This window comes from Coregonus lavaretus (assembly GCF_964263955.1).
Source record: "Coregonus lavaretus genome assembly, chromosome: 1".
Taxonomy (NCBI): Eukaryota; Metazoa; Chordata; class Actinopteri; order Salmoniformes; family Salmonidae; genus Coregonus; species Coregonus lavaretus.
Genome location: NC_139988.1, coordinates 44,185,896 through 44,212,291, shown reverse-complemented (window position 1 = coordinate 44,212,291; position 26,396 = coordinate 44,185,896). Strand labels below are relative to the sequence as shown.

At 40.9% G+C, this 26,396-nt stretch overlaps 1 protein-coding gene across 1 annotated transcript; it reads right to left on the bottom strand.

Annotated features, from left to right (window-relative positions):
* Window positions 1-135: 135 nt before the first annotated feature.
* Window positions 136-21,595, bottom strand: LOC311113916 (uncharacterized protein). The gene is made up of 2 exons (XM_084157129.1): window positions 20,316-21,595; window positions 136-1,528 (listed from the first exon to the last, which is right to left on the bottom strand). The coding sequence occupies exons 1-2, from the start codon at window positions 21,361-21,363 to the stop codon at window positions 504-506; spliced, it is 2,073 nt and encodes a 690-aa protein (XP_084013255.1). The 5' UTR covers window positions 21,364-21,595; the 3' UTR covers window positions 136-503.
* Window positions 21,596-26,396: the final 4,801 nt, after the last annotated feature.

The window sequence follows — 26,396 nt, the reverse complement described above, 5'->3', positions numbered from 1 at the left end:
CATGTCAACAACTTGTCAATAAAATTATCATCTCAGAACAACCTCAACACATTTTCATACAACTTTAGCTTGACGACTAGTACACAAATTAACTAAATGAAACAAAACAAGTAAATTCAAGAGGTTTCAAGTTTAGAATCTAGAAATGCACATTTTATTCATCAATTTAATACTTTACATTTTGCAATATCCAAATCATATAATCAAATTCATTTTGTAATATCCAATTCATATATCCAATCAAATTCATTTAGCAATATCCAAATCAAATTAGTTTTCAAAGTTAGAATCAATAAATGCAAAACTCCATCTACTGTATATAACCATTTACATTTTGCAATATCCAAATAATATAATGACAACATCGAAGGGTTAAAACAAAATACACATTTAAAATATTTAATCTGATTTTAGACATGATCATGTCTAGAGATTAAAAAACAATATGATTTCATATAAACCATATGATTTAATGTGGCCTAAACAAAAATGCAAATCCTCAGTCAAAAACATAAGTCAGAACACAGCCTCTCTATTCTCTCATGTGATTTCAGGTCCTCTGACCGGGAAAATGTCTTTTCACAATGAGAGCAGTGGTATGTCTTCTCTCCAGAGTGTATTCTCTTATGTATTTTTAGGCTCCCTAACTGAGTAAAACTCTTTCCACAGTGGGAGCAGTGGTAGGGCTTTTCTCCTGTGTGTGTCCTCCCATGCGATTTTAGGTCCTGTGATTGTAAAAATCTCTTTCCACACTGGGAGCATTGGTAGGGCTTTTCTCCTGTGTGTATTCCTTCGTGCCTTTTCAGGTTCCCTAAAATGGTAAATGTCCTTCCACATTGAGAGCAGTGGTAAGGCTTTTCTCCTGTGTGTGTCCTCTCATGTGATTTTAGGTCATGTGATCGTACAAATCTCTTTCCACACTGGGAGCAGTGGTAGGCCATTTCTCCTGTGTGTATTCCTTCATGCATTTTCAGGCTCCCTAAACGGGTATAACTCTTTTCACAGTGGGAACACTGGAAAGGCTGTGCTCCTGTGTGTGTCCTCTCGTGCACTTTTAGGCTCCCTATCTGGGTAAAACTCTTTCCACACTGGGAACATAGGAAAGGCTTCTCTCCTGTATGTATTCTCTCATGTTTTTTGAGGCTCCATAACTCAGTAAAACTCTTTCCACACTGAGAGCAGTGGTAGGTCTTCCTCCCTGCTGTGTGTATTCCTTCATGCCTTTTCAGGCTCCCTATCCGGGTATAACTCTTTCCACAGTGGGAACATTGGAAAGGCTTCTCTCCTGTATGTATTCTCTTGTGTATTTTCAGGCTCACTAACTGAGTAAAACTTTTTCCACACTGTGAGCAGTGGTAGGTCTTCCTCCCTGCTGTGTGTATTCTTTCATGCCTTTTCAGGCTTCCTATCCAGGTAAAACTCTTTCCGCACTGGAAGCATTGACGTCGTCTCGCTGGTTTGGGTGTCTCTGGGTCTGGTTCCCCTGAAGGACTCTTCCCGCTGTCAGAGTGAGAGTCTGGTCTCTCTCCTACCAAAGACAAACAGAGTATTTAGTTAAGCAGAAAGATCTGAATGAAACCGCCACATGATAAAACTGTCTTCCTATGAGGTTTAATCTAGACTAGATCCATCAATAAAAGAGCAGAATGTGTAATCACAGAGTGGCTGTAGAGCTTTGTAGGCCAATAAAAACACTTGATTGAACTTGAATGTTGTTATGCATTCATTAGGCCTAATGGATAAATAGCCTAGTCAGTATAGGCTACATTTTAAGTGTACATTATTGTTATTTGGTAGGCTACTAGACTTAGAGGCATTCTGCATTCTGTTTTGGTACATAGCTGTGAGATGGGGTTTGAGAAATGTAACCCCTCAAATTCATAGACAGAGCTAGGGATGCAAGGACCGACCATGCATGAGATCAAAATTAATGTTTTAACCATGAGGGGACTTGATTAAGCTGGCCTGGTTCACTGGATGGGCAGGGTTTGCTTTTTAGACCTATACATGCCTCCTGTAAGACACTACGATCCGTGAACCGTACATGATACAGACAACCTCTTGGTGTCATTATACTCCTTATAGTGTGCTCTAAAATATGGACTACACTACCGTTCAAAAGTTTGGGGTCATTTAGAAATGTCCTTGTTTTTGAAAGAAAAGCAATTTTTTTGTCCATTAAAATAACATCAAATTGATCAGAAATACAGTGTAGACATTGTTAATGTTGTAAATGGCTATTGTAGCTGGAAACGGCTGATTTTTAATAGAATATCTACATTGGCGTACAGAGGCCCATTATCAGCAACCATCAGTCCTGTGTTCCAATGGCACATTCTGTTTGCTAATCCAAGTTTATAATTTTAAAAGGCTAATTGATCATTAGAAAACCCTTTTGCAATTATGTTAGCACAGCTGAAAACTGTTGTGCAGATTAAAGAAGCAATAAAACTGGCCTTCTTGAGACTAGTTGAGTATCTGGAGCATCAGCATTTGTGGGTTCGATTACAGGCTCAAAATGGCCAGAAACAAATACATTTCTTCTGAAACTCGTCAGTCTATTCTTGTTCTGAGAAAGAAGGCTATTCCATGCGAGAAATTGCCAAGAAACTGAAGATCTCGTACAACGCTGTGTACTACTCCCTTCACAGAACAGCGCAAACTGGCTCTAACCAGAATAGAAAGAGGAGTGGGAGGCCCCGGTGCACAACTGAGCAAGAGGACAAATACATTAGAGTGTCTAGTTTGAAAAACAGACGACTCACAGGTCCTCAACTGGCAGCTTCATTAAATAGTACCCGCAAAACACCAGTCTCAACGTCAACAGTGAAGAGGCGACTCCGGGAGGCTGACCTTCTAGGCAGAGTTGCAAAGAAAAAGCCATATCTCAGACTGCCTTTCTTAATCTTTTATTTTTATTGGCCAGTCTGAGATATGGCTTTTTCTTTGCAACTCTGCCTTGAAGGTCAGCATCCCGGAGTCGCCACTTCACTGTTGACGTTGAGACTGGTGTTTTATTGGCACTAAAGTACTTCCATATACAGACAGTAACTCACGTGGCCGTGGCTTGCTATATAAAGCAGGCAGACAGGCATCGAGGCATTCAGTTACTGTTCGATTGAATTTTAAAATGGGCAAAACGAGTGACCTAAGCAACTGAGTGTGGTATGATCGTCGGTGCCAGGCGCGACGGTTCCATTATCTCAGAAACGGCCGGCCTCCTGGGCTTTTCACGCACAACAGTGCCTTGGGGCTTACCGAGAATTGTGCGACAAACAAAAAACATCCAGTTAACGGCAGTCTTGTGGGCGAAAACAGCTCGTTGATGAGAGGACAAAGGAATCGTGCAAGCTAACAGGCGGCCACAAACAGGCAAATAACGGTGCAGTACAACAGTGGTGTGCAGAACGGCATCTCGGAACGCACAACTTGTTGGTCCTTGTCATGGATGGGCTAATGCAGCAGATGACCACACAGGGTTCCACTCCTATCAGCTAAAAACAAGAAGAAGTGGCTCCAGTGGGCACGCAATCACCAACACTGGGCAATTGAGGAATGGAAAAACATCGCCTGGTCCAACGAATCCGGTTCCTGTTGGGTCATGCTGATGGCAGAGTCAGGATTTGGCGTAAACAGCATGAGTCCATGGCCCAATCCTGCCTGGTGTCAACGATACAGGCTGGTGCTGGTGGTGTAATGGTGTGGGGAATGTTTTCCTGGCACACATTAGGTCCCTTGATATCAATTGAGCAACGTTTCCATTCCCCGAAGAATTCAGGCTGTTCTGGAGGCAAAGGGGGGTCCGACCCGGTACTAGATGGGTGTACCTAATAAACTGTATACTTCCATAATTTTTTTTATGATACCAGGCTACCTTCAGACGAGTCTTGTGAGGCTTGTGGGTGACCTAGAGCAAAACCAACATGTACGTGTTCGTGAGAGTCTCACCTTTCGATGGTGGGGTCATATTAGTGTTTAGCCCAAACTGTTCAGAAGCTACAGACAGAAGTTGGCAGATTGGCGGTACCGACTTCAGACGAGTCCCCTGACGCTTGTGGGGGTCGTAGAGCAAAACTTGTATAGGCCAAACTGTTCGGACGCTACAGACGTTTCGTGAGAAGACCGATTTTCGGGATGTCTCCTGGTCTGACAAACACCGCTGTAGCTCTGCCACCTTCCACCGCAGATGTGGAAGGCCGACCTCGGCAGACGCGGTGGATTAAGACGCAGCCCATGCAAAAAAACATATCTATAGCTTAAACAGACAGACTTTGATTGGGATTTTTATTATTACGCTAACTAGATTTCCGCGGGGCGCGGACATCGACTCAACTTACAGTACCTTCAGAAAGTATTCACACCCCTTGACTTCTTCACATTTTGATGTGTTACAAAGTGGGATTAAAATGGATTTAATTGTAATTTTTTTGTCAACGATCTACACAAAACACTAATGTCAGTGGAAGAAAATGTTTTACTTTTCTTTTAATTAAAAACTCTAATATATCTTGATTAGATAAGTATTCAACCCCATGAGTCAATACATGTTAGAATCACCTTTGGCAGCGATTACAGCTGTGAGTCTTTCTGGGTAAGTCTCTAAGATCTTTGCACACCTGTATTGTACAATATTTGCCCATTATTATTTAAAAATAATCTTCAAACTCTGTCAAGTTAGTTGTTAATCATTGCTAGACAGACATTTTCAAGTCTTGCCATAGATTTTCAAGCAGATTTTAGTCAAAACTGTAATTAGGCCAATCAGGAAATTTCAATGTCGTCTTGGTAAGCAACGCCAGTGTAGATTTGGCCTTGTGTTTCAGGTAATTGTCCTGCTGAAAGGTGAATTTGTCTCCAAGTGTCTGTTGCAGAGTAGACTGAACCAAGTTTTCCTCTAGGATTTTGTCTGTGCTTAGCTCTATTCCCTTTATTTTTAACCAAAAAAACTCCCTTGCCGATAACAAGTATACCAATAACATGATGCAGCCACCACCATGCTTGAAAATATGAAGAGTGGTACTCAGTGATGTGTTGTATTGGATTTGCACCAAACATAACACTTTGTATTCAGGACAAAAATACATCTCTGGGCATTTTCTTTTTGCAGTTTTACTTTAGTGCCTTATTGCAAACAGGATGAAGGTTTTGGAATATTTTTTAATTCTGTACAGGCTTCCTTCTTTTCACTCTGTCATTTATGTTAGTATTGTGGAGTAACTACAATGTTGTTGATCCATCCTCAGTTATCTCCTATCACAGCCATTAAACTCTGTAAATGTTTTAAAATCACCATTCACTATGGTGAAATTCCTGAGCGGTTTCCTTCCTCTCCGGCAACTGAGTTAGGATAGGCGCCTGTATCGTTTTAGTGACTCGGTATATTGATACACCATCCAAAGTGTAATTAATAACGGCACCATGCTCAAAAGGGATGTTCTGTTATTTTTTTTAACCCATCTACCAATAGGTGCCCTTCTTTGCGAACCATTGGAAAACGTCATTGGTCTTTGTGGTTGAATCTGTGCTTGAAACTGCTCGACTGAGGGACCTTAAAATTATCTGGTGGGGTACAGAGAGGGGGTTGTATTTTAAAAATAATGTTAAAAACACTATTATTGCACACAGTGAGTCCATGCAACTTATTGTGACTTGTTAAGCACATTTTTACTCCTGAACTTATTTAACCATGCCATAACAAAAGGGTTGAAAACTTAATGACTCAAGACATTTAATCTTTTTATTTTTAATTAATTTGTAAACATTTCTAAAAATATAATTCCACTTTGACATTATGGGGTATTGTGTGTAGGCCAGTAACATAAAAAACAACAACAATTTAATCCATTTTAAATTCAGGCTGTAACACAACAAAATGTGGAAAAAGTCTAGGGGTGTGAATACTTTCTGAAGGCACTGTAGCTATGAGCAAGCATGTTGTAAACTGTAAAGTAGCTAAGTAGATGTGTCATCTCCATTAGCTATACATCTTACTATTGCATAAAAAATGCATACAATAAAATATATTTCAATACATTGCATATTAGTCCACAAATTCTCTGACATTTGGCTTGTAGTTCTTGCACAGGAAAGAAGTGGAGTCTGTTTTCAGGGACCTACAAGATCACAACAAACAGTGAATAGCGAGGGGGAGATACAAATGATGGTTAGGAGGAAATCAACCATACGACCACTAAGTGTCATCGTATACCCACAGATCAAATTGCTTCACAATACTAACATAATTGACCGAGTGAAAAGAAGGAAGCCTGTACAGAATACAAATATTCAAAAACATGCATCCTGTTTGCAACAAGGCACTAAAGTAATACTGCAAAAAATTTGACAAAGCAATTAACGTTTTGTCCTGAATACAAAGTGTTATGTTTGGGGCAAATCCAATACAACACATTACTGAGTACCACTCTCCTTATTTTCAAGCATAGTGGTGGCTGCATCATGTTATGGGTATGTTTATAATCATTAAGGACTGTGGAGTTTTTCAGGATAAAAAATAAATGGAATGGAGCTAAGCACAGGCAAAATCCTAGAGGAAAATCTGGTTCAGTCTGCTTTCCACCAAACACTCTCAGATTAATTCACCTTTCAGCAGGACAATAACCTAAAACACAAGGCCAAATCTACACTGGAGTTGCTTACCAAGAAGACAGTGAATGTTCCTGAGTGGCCGATTTACAATTTTGACTTAAATCTGCTTGAAAATCTATGGCAAGACCTGAAAATGGTTGTCTAGCAATGATCAACAACCAATTTGACAGAGTTTATGGAATTTTGAAAAGAATAATGGGCAAATGTTGCACAATCCAGGTGTGGAAAGCTCTTAGAGACTTACCCGGAAACACTCACAGTCGTAATCGCTGCTAAAGGTGCTTCTACAAAGTATTGACTCAGGGGTATGAATAATTATGTTAGCTAGCTAGAGCTAGCTAACATCCTCTTTGATAACTGGTATACCTTACTAGTTAACTTGGCCAGGTCATCAAACTGTATTTGCTTTGCTATTTCGGCACGATGGCACTTATTAGAGCCTTGAATCTCATATATGGACCTCACTGTCACCACTGGTCATCTAGCTAGCCACGTAGCCAGCAGGGTTGCATCGGTTTCCATTGGACTAGACTAGAGCTTGCTAGCTAGGTAGCTAACGCTAGCGTCACTAGGATGCTAACATTAGATAGCTAGCTAATGATGATACACCATAGTTTTGGGTCCGCAAAATCAAGCAAATGGTACTGAAAATCATGTTTTGACATTGTAGTGGCAATTGCAGTTTTATTTTATTTTATTTTTGCTTAGTGACATTGCGAATATCATCTTTTTGGCATTTACCTCTGAACTAGCTGTATCTAATCCAGTTTTGCCATGATGACTGAAGTCCCAAATTCCCGCGAGATACTGCGAGAATTTGCACACTGACGGATATGGAGCTTCAGAAATAAAAGATCCGGTAACGGATAAGGAGCCACTCCCTAAAATAATAGCCAGTGTGAAATAATACCCACATATGCAAAGGAGGATATTGCATATTTCTACCTTTGTGTACCTATTTAGGATACGTCACCAGGAAGAGAATGACATTCATATCCATAATTATGCATTTCTGTGTAGTACAGATCAGGGACCCATGATGAAATTCCATTACTGCAATTCTGTTACAGGGTGTAAATCCACTTCACTTACTGTAGTTCAATAACCAAAAGTGATTTTCTCATGTGCAAGGTGGACACCCCATTTGTTCTGCAGACATCTTTGAATCTTAAATCTGGAGGGAGATTTTACCGAAATTGTTACCAAACTTTGCATCTGGACAGTTCTTCCAGTAAATGTGTTTTTGTAAAATGTTCAGTGTACATTTTTTAAAGTAGTCAGTGTGCATAGAGTTGTATGGTTTGTTAAACTTTGAAATCAATGGTTTTTGTTTGGCATACATTTTAAGTAAAAAATCTACCATGGAATTGCCCACAGCTTTATCTGCAAGGAAGAAAACAGATAGTGGATGTGGATGGGACCCTCTCTCAACCCAAAACATTGAACTGCAGGGTACCCCAAGGGAGTGTGCTGGGTCCACTTTAATTTGTATTGTATATAAATGATGTGAAATCTGCATGTTCCTGTACATGTGACCTTTTGCTCTATGCAGATGATTCTGCAATGTTGGTTTCCCACAAAGACAAAAATGTAATTGAGTGCACAACTTCTGAATGTCAGTAAATGAATACATGACATTAAGCTGTCACTCCACCTTGGAAAAACAAAGTACATCTTGTACGGGTCCAAAGTGAAACTGAGTTGTAGGCTTTAAGTAAAAGGTGACACAGTAGTCACAGCTAAAGACTCGGTTAATTATATTGGATGTGTGCTAGGGGAGAGCATGGCACAAGTTTTCTCCAAAGTTAACCATAAAATCAGGTTTCTGGCCAGAATTTCATAATTTCTGGATAAGAAGGGTGGTGTAGGCCGGCCCAAACCCAAACTTAATTATATCAACACTACGCAAAAGGTTTTATTGTCTTCTCAGGAATTTAGCCGTCTCTGTGTTGCTCTCCACATCCCCCATTTCATCACACCTCTGTGAAGCAAGTGGTGCAGTTGTCTTTACATCCTGTAGGTCTGATGATGTGATTGGAGGTTAACTGAACAGTAATGCTACTGGTCAACAACTCAGATTTGGATTCCAAACAGTCAGATATTATAAAAGGATCTCAGATTCATTGTCTCTTTTTTTTTTATCTTTGTTCCTGACCTGCTGTAGTGAGATACACTCTCTGTCTTCTCCCTCTCTACCATGAGCTATGGGCCATGGCACAAGCCATGTTTATTTGTCTCTCTATCCCTCTCTGATAATTAGATACTTAATGTTTTGTTAATGATAGTATTGCCTTGTAACTTAAGTTTATGCCTTGTATGTGAATCAATTCATTTTACAATGTTAATAAAATATTTGCTTTTGATATAGAAAATGCTTAGTCATTTCCTGATAACCTGTTACTGTAACTCAACTACAGTATATTACCGTATATATTGCTAAATCATCTTTATGGAGTCAGATGAACATTCTAATATACTTTGTTAACATACAAATTACAATCTTATTACGGGTGGCAAGTGAGGTATACAGTGCATTCGGAAAGTATTCAGACCGCTTCCCTTTTTCCACATTGTTACATTACAGCCTTTAATTAGGATTAAATAAATACAAATCCTCATCAATCTACACACAATACCCCATATAATGACAAAGCGAAAACAGTTTTTTTAGAAATGTTTGCACATGTATTAAAAATAAAAAACAGAAATACCTTATTTACGTAAGTATTCAGACCCTTTGCCATGAGACTCGAGTTCAGGTGCATCCTGTTTCCATTTATCATCCTTGAGATGTTTCTACAACTTGATTGGACATGATTTGGAAAGGCACACACCTGTCTACAGTGAGGGAAAAAAGTATTTGATCCCCTGCTGATTTTGTACGTTTGCCCAATGACAAAGAAATGATCAGTCTATAATTTTAATGGTAGGTTTATTTGAACAGTGAGAGACAGAATAACAACAAAAAAATCCAGAAAATCTCATGTGAAAAATGTTAGAAATGGATTTGCATTTTAATGGAGGGAAATAAGTATTTGACCCCCTCTCAATCAAAAAGATTTCTGGCTTCCAGGTGTCTATTATACAGGTAACGAGCTGAGATTAGGAGCACACTCTTTAAGGGAGTGCTCCTAATCTCAGCTTGTTACCTGTATAAAAGACACCTGTCCACAGAATCAATCAATCAATCAGAATCCAAACTATCCACCATGGCCAAGACCAAAGAACTCTCCAAGGATGTCAGGGACAAGATGTAGACCTACACAAGGCAGGAATGGGCTACAAGACCATCGCCAAGCAGCTTGGTGAGAAGGTGACAACAGTTGGTGCGATTATTTGCAAATGGAAGAAACACAAAATAACTGTCAATCTCCCTCGGCCTGGGGCTCCATGCAAGATCTCACCTCGTGGAGTTGCAATAATCATGAGAACGGTGAGGAATCAGCCCAGAACTACACGGGAGGATCTTGTCAATGATCTCAAGGCAGCTGGGACCATAATCACCAAGAAAACAATTGGTAACACACTATGCCGTGAAGGACTGAAATCCTGCAGCGCCCGCAAGGTCCCCCTGCTCAACAAAACACATATACAGGCCCGTCTGAAGTTTGCCAATGAACATCTGAATGATTCAGAGGAGAACTGGGTGAAAGTGTTGTGGTCTGATGAGACCAAAATCGAGCTCTTTGGCATCAACTCAACTCGGCGTGTTTGGAGGAGGAGGAATGCTGCCTATGACCCCAAGAACACCATCCCCACCGTCAAACATGGAGGTGGAAACATTATGCTTTGGGGGTGTTTTTCTGCTAAGGGGACAGGACAACTTCACCGCATCAAAGGGACGATGGAAGTGGCCATGTACCGTCAAATCTTGGGTGAGAACCTCCTTCCCTCAGCCAGGGCATTGAAAATGGGTCGTGGATGGGTATTCCAGTATGACAATGACCCAAAACACACGGCCAAGACAACAAAGGAGTGGCTCAAGAAGAAGCACATTAAGGTCCTGGAGTGGCCTAGCCAGTCTCCAGACCTTAATCCCATAGAAAATCTGTGGAGGGAGCTGAAGGTTCGAGTTGCCAAACGTCAGCCTCGAAACCTTAATGACTTGGAGAAGATCTGCAAAGAGGATTGGGACAAAATCCCTCCTGAGATGTGTGCAAACCTGGTGGCCAACTACAAGAAACGTCTGACCTCTGTGATTGCCAACAAGGGTTTTGCCACCAAATACTAAGTCATGTTTTGCAGAGGGGTCAAATACTTATTTCCCCTCATTAAAATGCAAATCAATAAATAACATTTTTGACATAAGTTCTTCTGGATTTTTGTTGTTGTTATTCTGTCTCTCACTGTTCAAATAAACCTACCATTAAAATTATAGACTGATCATGTCTTTGTCAGTGGGCAAACGTACAAAATCAGCAGGGGATCAAATACTTTTTTCCCTCGCTGTATATACAGTGGGGAGAACAAGTATTTGATACACTGCCGATTTTGCAGGTTTTCCTACTTACAAAGCATGTAGAGGTCTGTAATTTTTATCATAGGTACACTTCAACTGTGAGAGACGGAATCTAAAACAGAAATCCAGAAAATCACATTGTATGATTTTTAAGTAATTAATTTGCATTTTATTGCATGACATAAGTATTTGATCACCTACCAACCAGTAAGAATTCCGGCTCTCACAGACCTGTTCGTTTTTTCTTAAGAAACCCTCCGGTTCTCCACTCATTACCTGTATTAACTGCACCTGTTTGAACTCGTTACCTGTATAAAAGACACCTGTCCACAAACTCAATCAAACAGACTCCAACCTCTCCACAATGGCCAAGACCAGAGAGCTGTGTAAGGACATCAGGGATAAAATTGTAGACCTGCACAAGGATGGGTTGGGCTAAAGGACAATAGGCAAGCAGCTTGGTGAGAAGGCAACAACTGTTGGCGCAATTATTAGAAAATGGAAGAAGTTCAAGTTGACGGTCAATCACCCTCGGTCTGGGGCTCCATGCAAGATCTCACCTCATGGGGCATCAATGATCATGAGGAAGGTGAGGGATCAGCCCAAAACTACACAGCAGGACATGGTCAATGACCTGAAGAGAGCTGGGACCACAGTCTCAAAGAAAACCATTAGTAACACACTACGCCGTCATGGATGAAAATCCTGCAGCGCACGCAAGGTCCCCCTGCTCAAGCCAGCGCATGGCCAGGCCCGTCTGAAGTTTGCCAATTACCATCTGGATGATCCAGAGGAGGAATGGGAGAAGGTCATGTGGTCTGATGAGACAAAAATAGAGCTTTTTGGTCTAAACTCCACTCGCCGTGTTTGGAGGAAGAAGAAGGACAGGACGACTGCACCGTATTGAGGGGAGGATGGATGGGGCCATGTATCGCGAGATCTTGGCCAACAACCTCCTTCCCTCAGTAAGAGCATTGAAGATGGGTCGTGGCTGGGTCTTCCAGCATTACAACGACCCGAAACACACAGCCAGGGCAACTAAGGAGTGGCTCCGTAAGAAGCATCTCAAGGTCCTGGAGTGGCCTAGCCAGTCTCCAGACCTGAACCCAATAGAACATCTTTGGAGGGAGCTGAAAGTCCGTATTGCCCAGCGACAGCCCCGAAACCTGAAGGATCTGGAGAAGGTCTGTATGAAGGAGTGGGCCAAAATCCCTGCTGCAGTGTGTGCAAACCTGGTCGAGACCTACAGGAAACGTATGATCTCTGTAATTGCAAACAAAGGTTTCTGTATCAAATATTAAGTTCTGCTTTTCTGATGTATTAAATACTTATGTCATGCAATAAAATGCAAATTAATTACTTAAAAATCATACAATGTGATTTTTTGGATTTTTGTTTTAGATTCAGTCTCTCACAGTTGAAGTGTACCTATGATAAAAATTACAGACCTCTACATGCTTTGTAAGTAGGAAAACCTGCAAAATCGGCAGTGTATCAGATACTTGTTCTCCCCACTGTAAGGTCCCACAGTTGACAGTGCATGTCAGAGCAGACACCAAGCCATGAGGTCGAAGGAATTGTCTGTAGAGCTCAGACAAGGATTGTATCGAGGCACAGATCTGGGGAAGGGTACCAAAAAATGTCTGCAGCATTGAAGGTCCCCAAGAACACAGTGGCCTCCATCACTCTTAAATGGAAGAAGTTTGGAACCACCAAGACTCTTCCTAGAGCAGGCCGCCCGGCCAAAACTGAGCAATCGGGGAAGAAGGGCCTTGGTCAGGGAGGTGACCAAGAACCCGATGGTCACTCTGACAGAGCTCCAGAGTTCCTCTGTGGAGATGGGAGAACCTTCCAGAAGGACAACCATCTCTGCAGCACTCCAACAATCAGGACTTTATGGTAGAGTGGCCAGACGGAAGCCACTCCTCAGTAAAAAGGCACATGACAGCCTGCTTGGATTTTGTCAAAAGGCACCTAAAGGACTCTCAGACCATGATAAACAAGATTCTCTGGTCTGATGAAACCAAGATTGAACTCTTTGGCCTGAATGCCAAGCATCACGTCTGGAGGAAACCTGGAACCATCCCTACAGTGAAGCATGGTGGTGGCAGTATCATGCTGTGGGGATGTTTTTCAGCGGCAGGGACTGGGAGACTAGTCAGGATCGAGGAAAAGACGAACGGAGCAAAGTACAGAGAGATACTCGATGAAAACCTGCTCCAGAGCGCTCAGGACCTCAGACTGGGGCGAAGGTTCACCTTCCAACAGGGCAATGACCCTAAGCACACAACCAAGACAATGCAGGAGTGGCTTCGGGACAAGTCTCTGAATGTCATTGAGTGGCCCAGCCAGAGCCCGGACTTGAACATCTCTAGAGAGACCTGAAAATAGCTGTGCAGCGACGCTCCCCATCCAACCTTGAGCTTGAGAGGATCTGCAGGGAAGAATGGGAGAAACACCCCAAATACAGGTGTACCAAGCTTGAGGCGTCATACCCAAGAAGACTCGAGGCTGTAATCGCTGCCAAAGGTGCTTCAACAAAGTACTGAGTAAAGGGTCTGAATACTTATGTAAATGTTATATTTCAGTTTTGTATTTTTAATAAATGATAAAAACCTGTTTTTGCTTTGTCATTATGGGGCATTGTGTGTAGATTGATAAGGAAAATACATGTGGTCCTCTGTAGCTCAGCTGGTAGAGCACGGCGCTTGTAACGCCAAGGTAGTGGGTTCGATCCCCGGGACCACCCATACACAAAAATGTATGCACGCATGACTGTAAGTCACTTTGGATAAAAGCATCTGCTAAATGGCATATAAAAAAAAGGCTATAACATAACAAAATGTTGAAAAAGTCAATGGGTCTGAATACTTTCCCGAATGCACTGTATGTAACTACTTTAACTTTGTCAGCGATAACCATAGCTAGCCTATTCCACTAGTGGGTGTGAAACCGACATTGTTCTTCTCAAATTTGCGAGTGGTATGGGGAAAGAAACCTTTTTGTACTCAGCTGCCATTCTTTGGAATAGTCTTCCAAAGAACTTCAAATTCATAACCTCCATAGTCGATTTCAAGTTCTGAAAAAATAGCTAAATAGTAGCATGTCTCAAAAGTGAGCCGTAAGACTACAGTATGTGGGTGAGAAGAAAATGCTTGGGATAGCATATGGGCTGACTTTTGGTGCCTATTGTGTATTATATTGTGATTGTCTTGTATATATTAAGGATCGTTTTATATATATTAGGGGTAAATTAGACAAGGGTGATGTACCTGTCCACTGTTGTTTATTATGGAAATGGAACACTACTATTAGCTCATTTTATGAAACAAACAAACATTTTGTCTGTCATTGTTAATAGCCACTACCATTGCTGCCTAAAGGTTACTACAAGCTTCACTCTGTTGATCTATGTGTGTGCATGCATGTGGGTGGAGTGGGATTTTTGGAGTAGCGGACACCTTTTGGTAACATGATATCCTCACCGGTCCCACTCCCATTCACAAGGGTGCAATAGCAAAACAACTATTTTTGTCTTTTCATTTTGTGAAAGCAAGGAAGAGTCGCCTTCTCTTGCTAGTAATAGCTAACTGGCAGCCTGGCTAGCTGGCTTTAGTCTGGCTAAAAACATAGGAAGCTACCTATCCTTTTTAGCTTCCCACATCTCCATGTGAAATAATCAGATTTATAATGAAAAACTATGACATGGCAAATATTCTTATACTTGCCGGTGTAACCTAAAACATCATCCCAGTTTGATATGCTGCTTGTGTATTCATTCCCATATCAGCTAAAAATAGAACGGCATTATGTTTTGGTCACAGAGAAAAAAACACATGGCTAGCTAGTTTGCTACAGCAGGTTCTACCATTTTGTAATAGCCTGTAATTACTTGATATTACTTCAAAACAAAATACAGCGACTTCATAAAATATTCATGCCCCTTGACTTATTCTAAATTTTGTTGTGATACAGCCTGAATTCAAAACGGAAAATATATTTTTTTCTCACAATTTTTTTTGTTTTTAAAGAAATTAAATACAGTAATCTCATTTACATAAGTATTCACACCCCTGAGTCAATACTTTGTAGAAGCACATTGGCAGCGATTACAGCTGTGAGTCTTTCTGGGTAAGTCTTTAAGAGCTTTCCACAAAAAAAAAAATAGGACTGAGCACGCCCCCATTCAAGCTTCAAGTTCCTTGGTGTCCACATCACCAACAAACTATCATGGTCCAAACACACCAAGACAGTCGTGAAGAGGGCACGACAAAGCCTATTCCCCCTCAGGAGACTGAAAAGATTTGGCATGGGTCCTCAGATCCTCAAAAAATTATACAGCTGCACCATCGAGAGCATCCTGACTGGTTGCATCCCCGCCTGGTATGGCAACTGCTTGGCCTCCGACCGCAAGGCACTACAGAGGGTAGTGCGTACGGCCCAGTACATCACTGGGGCCAAGCTTCCTGCCATCCAGGACCTCTATACCAAGCGGTGTCAGAGGAAGACCCTCAAAATTGTCAAAGACTCCAGCCACCCTAGTCATAGACTGTTCTCTCTGCTACCGCACGGCAAGAGTTACCGGAGTGCCAAGTCTAGGTCCAAAAGACTTCTCAACAGCTTCTACCCCCAAGCCATAAGACTCCTGAACAGCTAATCATGGCTACCCGGACTATTTGCACTAGCATACCCATAACATGATGCAGCCACCACTATGCTTGAAAATATGGAGAGTGGTACTCAGTAATGTGTTGTATTGGATTTGCCCCAAACATAACACTTTGTATTCAGGACAAAAAGTTAATTGCTTAGCCACATTTTTTGCAGTATTACTTTAGTGCAGGGTTCTTCAATTCCGGTCCTGGAGGGCCGAAACACTTCTGTTTTTTATGTCTACCTGGTAGTTAATTGCACTCACCTGGTGTCCCAGGTCTGAATTAGCCCCTGATTTAGAAGGAGAGGATGAAAAACAGAGGTGTTTCGGCCCTCCAGGACCGGAATTGAAGAACCCTGCTTTAGTGACTTGTTGCAAACAGGATACATGTTTTCGAATATTTTTATTCTGTACAGGTTTCCTTCTTTTCAACTCTATCAATTAGGTTAGTATTGTGGAGTACCTACAATGTTGTTGATCCATCCTCAGTTTTCTCCTATCACAGCAATTAAACTCTGTAAATGTTTTAAAGTCACCATTGGCCTCATGGTGAAATCCCTCAGCGGTTTCCTTCCTCTCAGGTAACTGAGTTAGGAAGGACGTCTGTATCTTTGTTGTGACTGGGCCCCGTGTAGCTCAGTTGGTAGAGCATGGCGCTTGCAACGCCAGGGTTGTGGGTTCGATTCCCACGGGGGGCCAGTATGAAAAATTTATGCACTCACTAACTGTAAGTCGCTCTGGATAAGAGCGTCTGCTAAATGACTGAAATGTAAATGTAAAAATGTGACTGGGTGTTTTGATACACCATCCAAAAGTGTAATTAATAACATCACCATGCTCAAACGGATATTCAGTGTATGTTTATTTTTTTATCTTTACCCATTTACCAATAGGTGCCTTTGAATACCTATTGACTGCAAAATAGACTACTTTGATGAATAGCCTATATTCATGGGTTGCATGTTTCGTCACAATATTGGTTTTGAACTGAAGCCTGACTGAACATTCTACTCAATGCATCCTCACTGGGATCTGATGAAGATTTGGTCTAAAGTGCATTACAGTGGCTTAGAAATAAAATTACATTCAAAAGGAGGCAAATAATTAGTAGGAATACCTTTTGTCATTTTGATGTCACCCGATTGACTTTAGATGCAGTATAACGTTAGTTAGCTACCTAACATTGAGGGGAGGCCACCAGATTTTATCTAACTAATGTTAGCATTGCTAGAAATTTTTGACTAGCTTTGCTAGCTAATGACAAGATTGCCATCTGTCTAAAGTCAATTTGACGACATGATAATGCTGGCAAAGTTGTTTCCGACTAAATATTTGACTACTATTTCAGCAATGTCATCGTATTTCCAGGCACTATAGTGTAATTTAGACTAAACAGTAGTTAGCCTCAATCCAGAATGACTGGGCTTATCACCACTTTAGGGCACCACTATGGCGCCGCCAATAGAGGGCGGCTTGAGAACGTTCATAACAATGGCATGACGCGACCGAGTGACGGAGGTGCAACCTATGAACAGCCTATACATCAGATCAAGGAACCAAGCGACAATAATGCCTCTTTTAGAATCTGAAAGTGAAATATTTACACACTCGTCTCTAACATGTAGGCTCAGCATTCCCGAACAGTCCCATTTCAAGTCAGAATGTTGAACGAACTTCATTTCAACTTACTTTACCTGTTGTCTACCTATTTGTCCCTATTTCGGGGGTAATCTGATACAAAATATCCACAGGGAAGTGTTATCAACCCGACCTGATCTGTATATCGGTTTGTATTTCCGTTTTTTATTTTCAATACTGATGCAATTCGCACGCGACAGACACTTGCACAATATGGCCGAGCCTAATTGAACCACAGAACGAACAGCAAACACTTACATTTTACATTTTAGTCATTTAGCAGACGCTCTTATCCAGAGCAACTTACAGTTAGTGAGTGCATACATTTTCATACTGGACCCCCGTGGGAAACAAACCCACAACCCTGGCGTTGCAAGCGCCATGCTCTACCAACTGAGTTACACATGAGGCACTTCCAGCTGATTGCGAGGAAACGTGCCTCGGTTGACTACATTCGGTTACATTTGGCTATTGCTTACATATTGTGCATCACGTGCGATGCGTCAAGAGATTGAAAATACAAGCAACAGAACCTACCGGCACCGTAAAAATGTGGGTAAACAACACTTTCCTGTGGATACCCTATCTCCACCTCCTACCGCCAAAAGGACCAACAGCATGCACAACCGGTAAAGTACGTGTAAATATCATTTTATTCAACATTCTGGCTTGTAGAGACTATTGTGTCTTTTTTAGGGCAACTTCGGTCAGACTGAACATCCATGGAGTAACCATGGTAACAGTCTGATGTTGAGTCAAGTGACAACACTGCCCCCACAGTTGCGGATGGAATGATACTGCGTGTCTCAATTTTCAGGTAGTAAAAAAGTATGTTGAATGCCAGAGTGGATTTGTGAAGAAAAACATTGCAACACTCCGAATCTTGCGTCTGCGTAGAGCTTGTAGTAAGCTTAATCTTGCTGTACCCCCTCCCCCCCCAAAAGGACCACAATGGAAATACGTTTTTGAGTTTTATTGTGTTATCCTTGATGATTTTCCTAAATGTTATGTATTTCAAAGTGGTCTACATTTAATCAATGTCTAGAATTAGAACAATATTCACAATTCTAAAAGTTGGCCCAACATAATAACAATAATAATAATATTCTATAGCGATTTTAATAACGATATCATGGCTCATCATCTTGACTTCAGCCTAATGGAACTACCTCCATGATTTGAGGATATAGCCTAGTGTTAATTTACAATGACATTGTTTACAAACAATGGAGTAAAACAAGCTTATATTGTGGGTTCTGATGGGGTATGACAGTTGAGTAACCATTTGGCCAGGCCTATACAGTCCCAGTCAAAAGTTTGGATACACCTACTCTTTCAAGGGTTTTTCTTTATTTTTACTATTTTTTTTACATTGTAGAATAATAGTGAAGACATCAAAACTATGAAATAATACATATGGAATCATGTAGTAACCAAAAAAGTTTTAAACTAATCTAAATATATTTTATATTTGAGATTCTTCAAATAGCCACCCTTTGCCTTGATGACAGCTTTGCACACCCTTGGCATTCTCTCAACCAGCTTCATAACCAGATGCATTTCAATTAACAGGTGTGCCTTGTTAAAAGTTAATTTGTGGAATTTCTTTCCTTCTTGAGCCAATCAGTTGTGTTGTGACAAGGTAGCAGGGTATACAGAAGATAGCCCTATTTGGTAAAAGACCAAGTCCATATTATGGCAAGAACAGCTCAAATAAGCAAAGAGAAACGACAGTCCATCATTACTTTAAGACATGAAGGTCAGTCAATACGGAAAATGTCAAGTGCAGTCGCAAAACCCATCAAGCGCTATGATGAAACTGGCTTTGCTGCAGAGGATAAGTTCATTAGTGTTACCAGCATCAGAAATTGCAACCCAAATAAATGTTTCACAGAGTTGAAATAACAGACATCTCAACATCAACTGTTCAGAGGAGACTGTGTGAATCAGGCCTTCATGGTTGAATTGCTGCAAAGAAACCACTACTAAAGGACACCAATAATAAGAAGAGACTTGCTTGGGTCAAGAAACACGAGCAATGGACATTAGACCGGTGGAAATGTGTCCTTTGGTCTGGAGTCCATATTTTAGATTTTTGGTTCCAACCGCAGTGTCTTTGTGAGACGCAGTGTCGGTGAACGGATGATCTCCGCATTTGTATTTCCCACCGTAAAGCATGGAGTAGGAGCTGTTATGGTGTGGGGGTGATTTTCTGGTGACACTGTGTTATTTATTTAGAATTCAAGGCACACTTAACCAGCATGGCTACCACAGCATTTTGCAGCGATACGCCATCCCACCTGGTTTGGGCTTAGCGGGACTAGCATTTGTTTCTCAACAGGACAATGACCCAACAATCTCCAGCTGTGTAAGGGCTATTTTACCAAGAAGGAGAGTGATGGAGTGCATCAGATGACCTGGCCTCCACAATCCTCCGACCTCAAACGAATTGAGATGGTTTGGGATGAGTTGGACCGCAGAGTGAAGGAAAAGCAGCCAACAAGTGCTCAGCATATATGGGAACTCCTTCAAGACTGTTGAAAAAGCATTCCAGGTGAAGCTGGTTGAGAGAATCCCAAGAGTGATCAAAGCTGTCATCAAGGCAAAGGGTGGCTATTTGAAGAATCTCAAATATAAAATATATTTTGATTTGTTTAAAACCTTTTTGGTTACTACATGATTCCATGTGTTATTTCATAGTTTTGATGTCTTCACTATCATTCTACAATGTAAACAATTGTAAAAATAAAGAAAAACCCTTGAATGAGTAGGTGTGTCTAAACATTTGACTGGTGATGTATATAATTAATTTAAAAATAAAAAAAATGCATGTACCAAACGCAGATTTCCCCTTCATTAACAATTCCTACAGTACAGAACAACATATTCAAGTGTAGAACTTTAGAATACCTCTTTAAAACGACACATTAGTACAACAACTGCAGACTGACTACTCACTGGTGTTAATCAGATCTTCAGTCTCCTCTCCTTCCACGTCTTTCACTCCCAAAACGTCTTCTTCCTCTTTTCTTAAGATAGCCCCCTCTCCTGCTTTCACTCCTAAAGGTTCTTTCTCTTCTTTCACTAGAACATCCTCCTCTTTTTCTTTCAATGTGATAGCCCCCTCTTTCTCCTTTTTAATTCTGAAAGCTTCTACCTCCTCCTCTTCCACTATGACAGGCTCCACCCCCTCTTCTTCTTTCACTCTTAAAGGTTCTTTCTCTTCTTTCACTAGAACATCCTCTTCTTTTTCTTTCAATGTGATATCCCCCTCTTTCTCATTTTTAATTCTGAAAGCTTCTACCTCCTCCTCTTCCACTATGACAGCCTCCACCCCCTCTTCTTCTTTCACTCTTAAAGGTTCTTTCTCTTCTTTCACTAGAACATCCTCCTCTTTTTCTTTCAATGTGATATCCCCCTCTTTCTCCTTTTTAATTCTGAAAGCTTCTACCTCCTCTTCCACTATGACAGCCTCCACCCCCTCTTCCTCTTTCACTCTTAAAGGTTCTTTCTCTTCTTTCACTGGAACATCCTCCTCTTTTTCTTTCAATGTGATAGCCCCCTCTTTCTCCTTTCTAATTCTGAAAGCTTCTACCTCCTCCTCTTCCACTACGACAGCCTCCAGCCCCTCTTCCTCTTTCAATCCTAAAGGTTCTTTCTCTTCTTTCACTAGAACATCCTCCTCTTTTTCTTTCAATGTGATAGCCCCCTCTTTCTCCTTTTTAATTCTGAAAGCTTCTACCTCCTCCTCTTCCACTATGACAGCCTCCACCCCCTCTTCCTCTTTCACTCCAAAAGGTTCTTTCTCTTCTTTCACTGTAACATCCTCCTCTTCTTTTAATGTGATAGTGATAGCCTCCTCTTCCATTCTGAAAGCTTCTTCCTCTGCTTTTACTGTAATATCATCATCTTCTTCTTTTACGACAATGTTCAGCTCCAGAGATTCTTTCTCTGTCCAGCAGGCCTCATCTTCTTTAGCAGGGGGGGAGTATCTTAGTGAGCTCATGGTTGGGGATTTTAGCTAGCTAGTTAGCATTAACAACTAGACTGGTGCTAAGCTAACTTAGCAAGCCAGCTAGCTACCGGATTAACAACGTAAATATGGAATTTAATGGGGTATCTAGCTACTATAAACGAAAGAAGTTTGTTTAAAACACAGAGGCAAATATACACAGAAAGCGTCTAAAGACCTCCAATGTTTCGGCTATGTTGGCTAGCAAGCTACTGAAGAGGCTGCATCTCCGTGGCTGACTTGGTGTTGTTGAAGAAGCGTCCCGTCCACGACATTATACGTCACAATAACAGCGTCGTCTGAAAGACACACATCGCCATCTGCTGACGGTAGTGGGTAAACGCATTTGAGGGAAATGCTTTTATTTAATTTTTTTACAAAAAGTGTATTTTTAATTTCATTAAATAATAATATTACATTGAGACGTACAAAGAGAAGAATGTGTTGATTGATTAGTCAAGTGAGAATATAAAACAAACTTTACATGTACTACACATCCGCATTCAAGCCAATTTCTTATTCATTCAGTAAAATAAACAGATAATATCAAAATAAGCACCCTAGGTCTCTAATTCTCCTACACGTAAAAATACGTAACGGATAATCAACGAAGGGCTATGCGTTCTCTGGAAAATAATGAACAACGTGGAAGGTGTGTTCCACGATGGGCTAGTTTTGTTGCATTATTTTCCAGAGAAGACACAGAGCCCCGAGTTGATTATCCCTTTATACCATGGCTATAATTTAACACATTTGCCACAAGACATGTGTTCATTTGCCGGTAGAAATGTGTTCAACATCCACTGAAGTAGCTAGCATGTTTACTAGATAGCTACAGTAGTTACCGTGGTAACCAAACAAACAGACTTGCTAGTTTGGCTAACCAAACCATCAGTCCTAGCTTGCTATTATGAAAATACCAATACTGTTTTCAATTCGGCTTTTGCTTTCAAAAGCAGCTCAAAGAAAACATGTAAAAATGAACAATCGCCATTGAATTCTACCATGCAAGTATACCATATTTTATAGGGAATTAATGCACATCCTAGAATGCCCTTCAAGCCAATCAGAAAGGAGTATTCAACAATGCCATGGTATAAGTATATATTATAAACTGGTTGGTTTGAGCCCTGCATTCTGATTGGCTGACAGCCGTTGTATATAAGGCACCTCTGGGGTTTGTGGTATATGGCCAATATACCACGGCTAAGGGCTGTATCCAGGCACTCCGCGTTGCGTTGTGCTTAAGAACAGCCCTTAGCCTTGGTATATTCAGGGGCGGCAGGTAGCTTAGTGGTTAAGAGCGTTGTGCCAGTAACTGAAAGGTCGCTGGTTCTAATCCCCGAGCCAACTAGGTGAAACGTCTGTTGATGTGCCCTTGAGCAAGGCACTTAACCCTAATTGCTCCTGTAAGTCGCTCTGGATAAGAGCATCTGCTAAATGACGTAAATGTATATTGCCCATATACCACACCCCCTCGTGCTTAAATGAACGTTCACTAATGGCGAAGGTGTTGCACATTTTATTTCTATTCAGAGAAAAATATGTGCTTCTGCAATGTTGAAAATCCAATAACAATGTGTGAAGAACAAACATAAAAAAAAAAAATTGTAACTTAATTTAGAAGAAATAGGGAATTATTTAAGAAAAGTGCAAGTGCCAATATATTTGCCCACGTGTATCCAATTTAATTCAATCACATTAAATTTAGCAATATCCAAAACATTTATCAAATCAAATTCAAGAAGTTTCAAGCTTAAAATCAAGAAATGTACAATTCCATTAATCTATATCATAATTTAATAGACTAGCATCCTGTCCAGGGGAAGTACTTGTTCATCAAGCTGCCTCACGCCACAGATATCCTTAGGAGATAGGCTAATAGTTCAGGCTCAGACAAGTCAAGGCTCGTAATAACTGACATTTTGCAATATCCAATTAATATAATGAACATCATCAGAGGGTTTATACTTGTATCCAATCAATCAAAGCTCATAATCAAAACTAAATACACATTTAAAAATATTTAATCTGATTTCAGAGATGATCATGTCAAAATAAATAATAAAGTAAGCCTATATTTAATAACCTGAACCAGATTACAGGCACTGGTTAGTGATCCAATTTTCATTTTAGTCATTTAGCAGACGCTCTTATCCAGAGCGACTTACAATTAGTGACAGTGAGAAACTTCCTCTTGAGTGGACAGCTTGATGAAAACCAGTCAATATTCAGGTCCCCAAGAAAGTAGACCTCTCTGTTTACTTCACATACACTATCAAGCATTTCACACAAATTATTTAGATACTGACAGTTAGCACTTGGTGGCTTATTGCAACACCCCAAAAGTTAAGGCTTTAGATGTACCATGCAGGTGAACCTACAACCACAACACTTTAATAACACTTTACATAAGATCTTCTCTAAGCATTACAGGGATATGGCTCTGAATATATACAGCAACACCTTCCCCATACGCATTCCTGTTTCTTCTATAGAGGGTATATCCTTGTATTGCTACTGTTATATCATCAAATGAATTATCTGAGTCTTAGAAATGGCTAATATATAAATTTTCTGGAGGCGAAAGAAACGCACACCTGTTTAGGCGAGGTGCTGGCTAGCGGAGTAGAACACTTGAAAAAGAAAAGGAGAGCCGCACACTGAGCTCAGATGCAATCATTTAATAACCTGATAACCATATATGAATGTTATCTGATGTTAGCAAGTTATTGATTTCATAAACCTTATTTCTAAGGCTTCATATGTTAATATGGGCTATTTTCAGCCCTTTCCTGGATAGCTTATCCCTCCACCCTCCCTTCCAGGCTTTTGGGAGGGAGGGTGGACAATGAGCATGTCATTGGCTCTTTCCAGAACACCTACCTTGCCCATGAACCTCAGGAACTTGACCACTATCGGCCTGGGCCTGTCACCTGGACCGGTGGTGCGTTTTCCAGTCCTGTGTGTCCATCTTCAGTTTCTCCGAGATCATATCCCTCACTTTGTCCTCAAACTCCATCCAGGTCTCATGTGGAGATTGTGCAATTCCATCCACAACCATGTTGTTCTGCTTTGATTGTCCCTCGAGATAATCTGATTTGTCCGTCAATGTTATCATGGATTCACATACAGAACTGATGGCCTCTCTCAATGACTTACAGATTGCTGTCATCTTGCCGTTCTCCTGTTTAAACTCATCAAGCTGACCCTGGGAGATCTGCAAACTGTTCTTCAGGTCCTGGACCTCTCTGGTCAGGTCGTCCATTCTTTTATTAGTTGACTCCACCAGTATTTGGGCAAAACACTTGAAGCTATTTTCTTGTTGTTGAAACAACTGCTTGTAGAACTATTTTTGTTCGTTTAAGAGATCCTTCACCTGTGATAGAAACACTACTATCCTCAACAATACTCCTGCCGGCTTTGATCTTTGTCATGGAAACAATGTACATTAAGCTGTTACTCCTCGCAGTTATAGACAGGTTCAGGTTGAACAACAACAACAACAGACAGCAGGGGTCTAGATAGCCACAAGCCCGGGGCAATCCGCGGTCCCAGCCACAATGGCTAACCACATCGCGGGCTGTGTTCAAGCCCTCAAGAAAACCCCACAAGCTTGATAGGCAGCTAGCTAGCAGCTAGGCTAGTTGCTACGCCAAACAGCTCCTCAGACCCGGCCTTGGTTGGCAGAATTACTGGACAGATAGTAGCGGTCTCAGCAACAGATGCCAACCGTGTCGCGGGATTGAAACTCAAAAGGTTGCTAGCTAGTAAACAAACTTTTTAAATAGACTTTCCAAAACATCAAACCGAGCTCTCCCTCGTTCCGTGTTCAACAGGAAGTGACACAATTTCCAAAAGTTTGCTTTCTTTTATAATCTCAGAGAATAGTTGAATAAACGTGTCCTCTGTTTGTCACATCAGAGCAACCAAACCCTCACTGACATCACTGTGGACCAGGAACTAGTCTATTGTGACCACTGGTGGGCATATTGTCTATGTTTAGTTGAATTTTGTGTTGAATTGAAACAATAGCTGTTGATAACTTTGCAAATGCTACAGTGAGCTACAAAAATATTGGGACAGTGACACATTTCTGGTTGTTTTGGCTTTGAAATGATACAATGACTATGAGTTTAAAGTGCAGACTGTCATCTTTAATTTGAGGGTATTTTCATCCATATCGGGTGAACTGTTTAGAAATTACAACACTTCTTGTACATAGTCCACCCATTTTAGTGGACCAAAAAGTATGGGGACAAATTCACTTATGTGTATTTAAGTAGTAAAAAGTTAAGTATTTGGTCCCATATTCATAGCACGCAATGACTACATCAAGCGTGTGATTCTACAAGTTTGTTGGATGCTTTTGCTGTTTGTTTTGGTTGTGTTTCAGATTATTTTATACCCAATATAAATGAATGGTAAACAATGTATTGTGTCATTTTGGAGTCACATGTGAATTCGTTTTTTCCTGTGTTTTGTGTCATATTGTACAACAGCTGATGAAACTAACATTGTAAAAGTAGGAAAACATTTCATCATCGTTATTTCCTAATAGTTGCTGGTTGAAAATACAATCTACACAGGACCATCTAATCAGCCTGTTTGCATGAGAGGGAGTTTCGGCTTGATGTTGAAGAAACTGCTCATTTCTCTGGACGGGCAAACATCCTGGCCTTTGTCCCAGGAGAGCAGATATTTATTCAGGACAATGGCAGGGAGAGACCTCATTTGTTGGTTCCCAGTGGGTACATTGCTGATAGATTGATTTCTAAGTACTGTAAGTGTGTGTGTTTTCTGTGTGTGTTTTCTCTGTCTGTCTGTCTGTCTGTCTGTCTGTCTGTCTGTCTGTCTGTCTGTCTGTCTGTCTGTCTGTCTGTCTGTCTGTCTGTCTGTCTGTCTGTCTGTCTGTCTGTCTGTCTGTCTGTCTGTCTGTCTGTCTGTCTGTCTGTCTGTCTGTCTGTCTGTCTGTCTGTCTGTCTGTCTGTCTGTCTGTCTGTCTGTCTGTCTGTCTGTCTGTCTGT

Excerpts from the sequence above, each read along its gene's own strand:
- LOC311113916 (XM_084157129.1), bottom strand. The coding sequence starts at position 21,363 with ATGAGCTCACTAAGATACTCCCCCCCTGCTAAAGAAGATGAGGCCTGC. Across the intron at positions 1,529-20,315 it reads TGAAGATCTGATTAACACCA|GAGAGAGACCAGACTCTCAC; the intron begins GTGAGTAGTCAG and ends TGTCTTTGGTAG.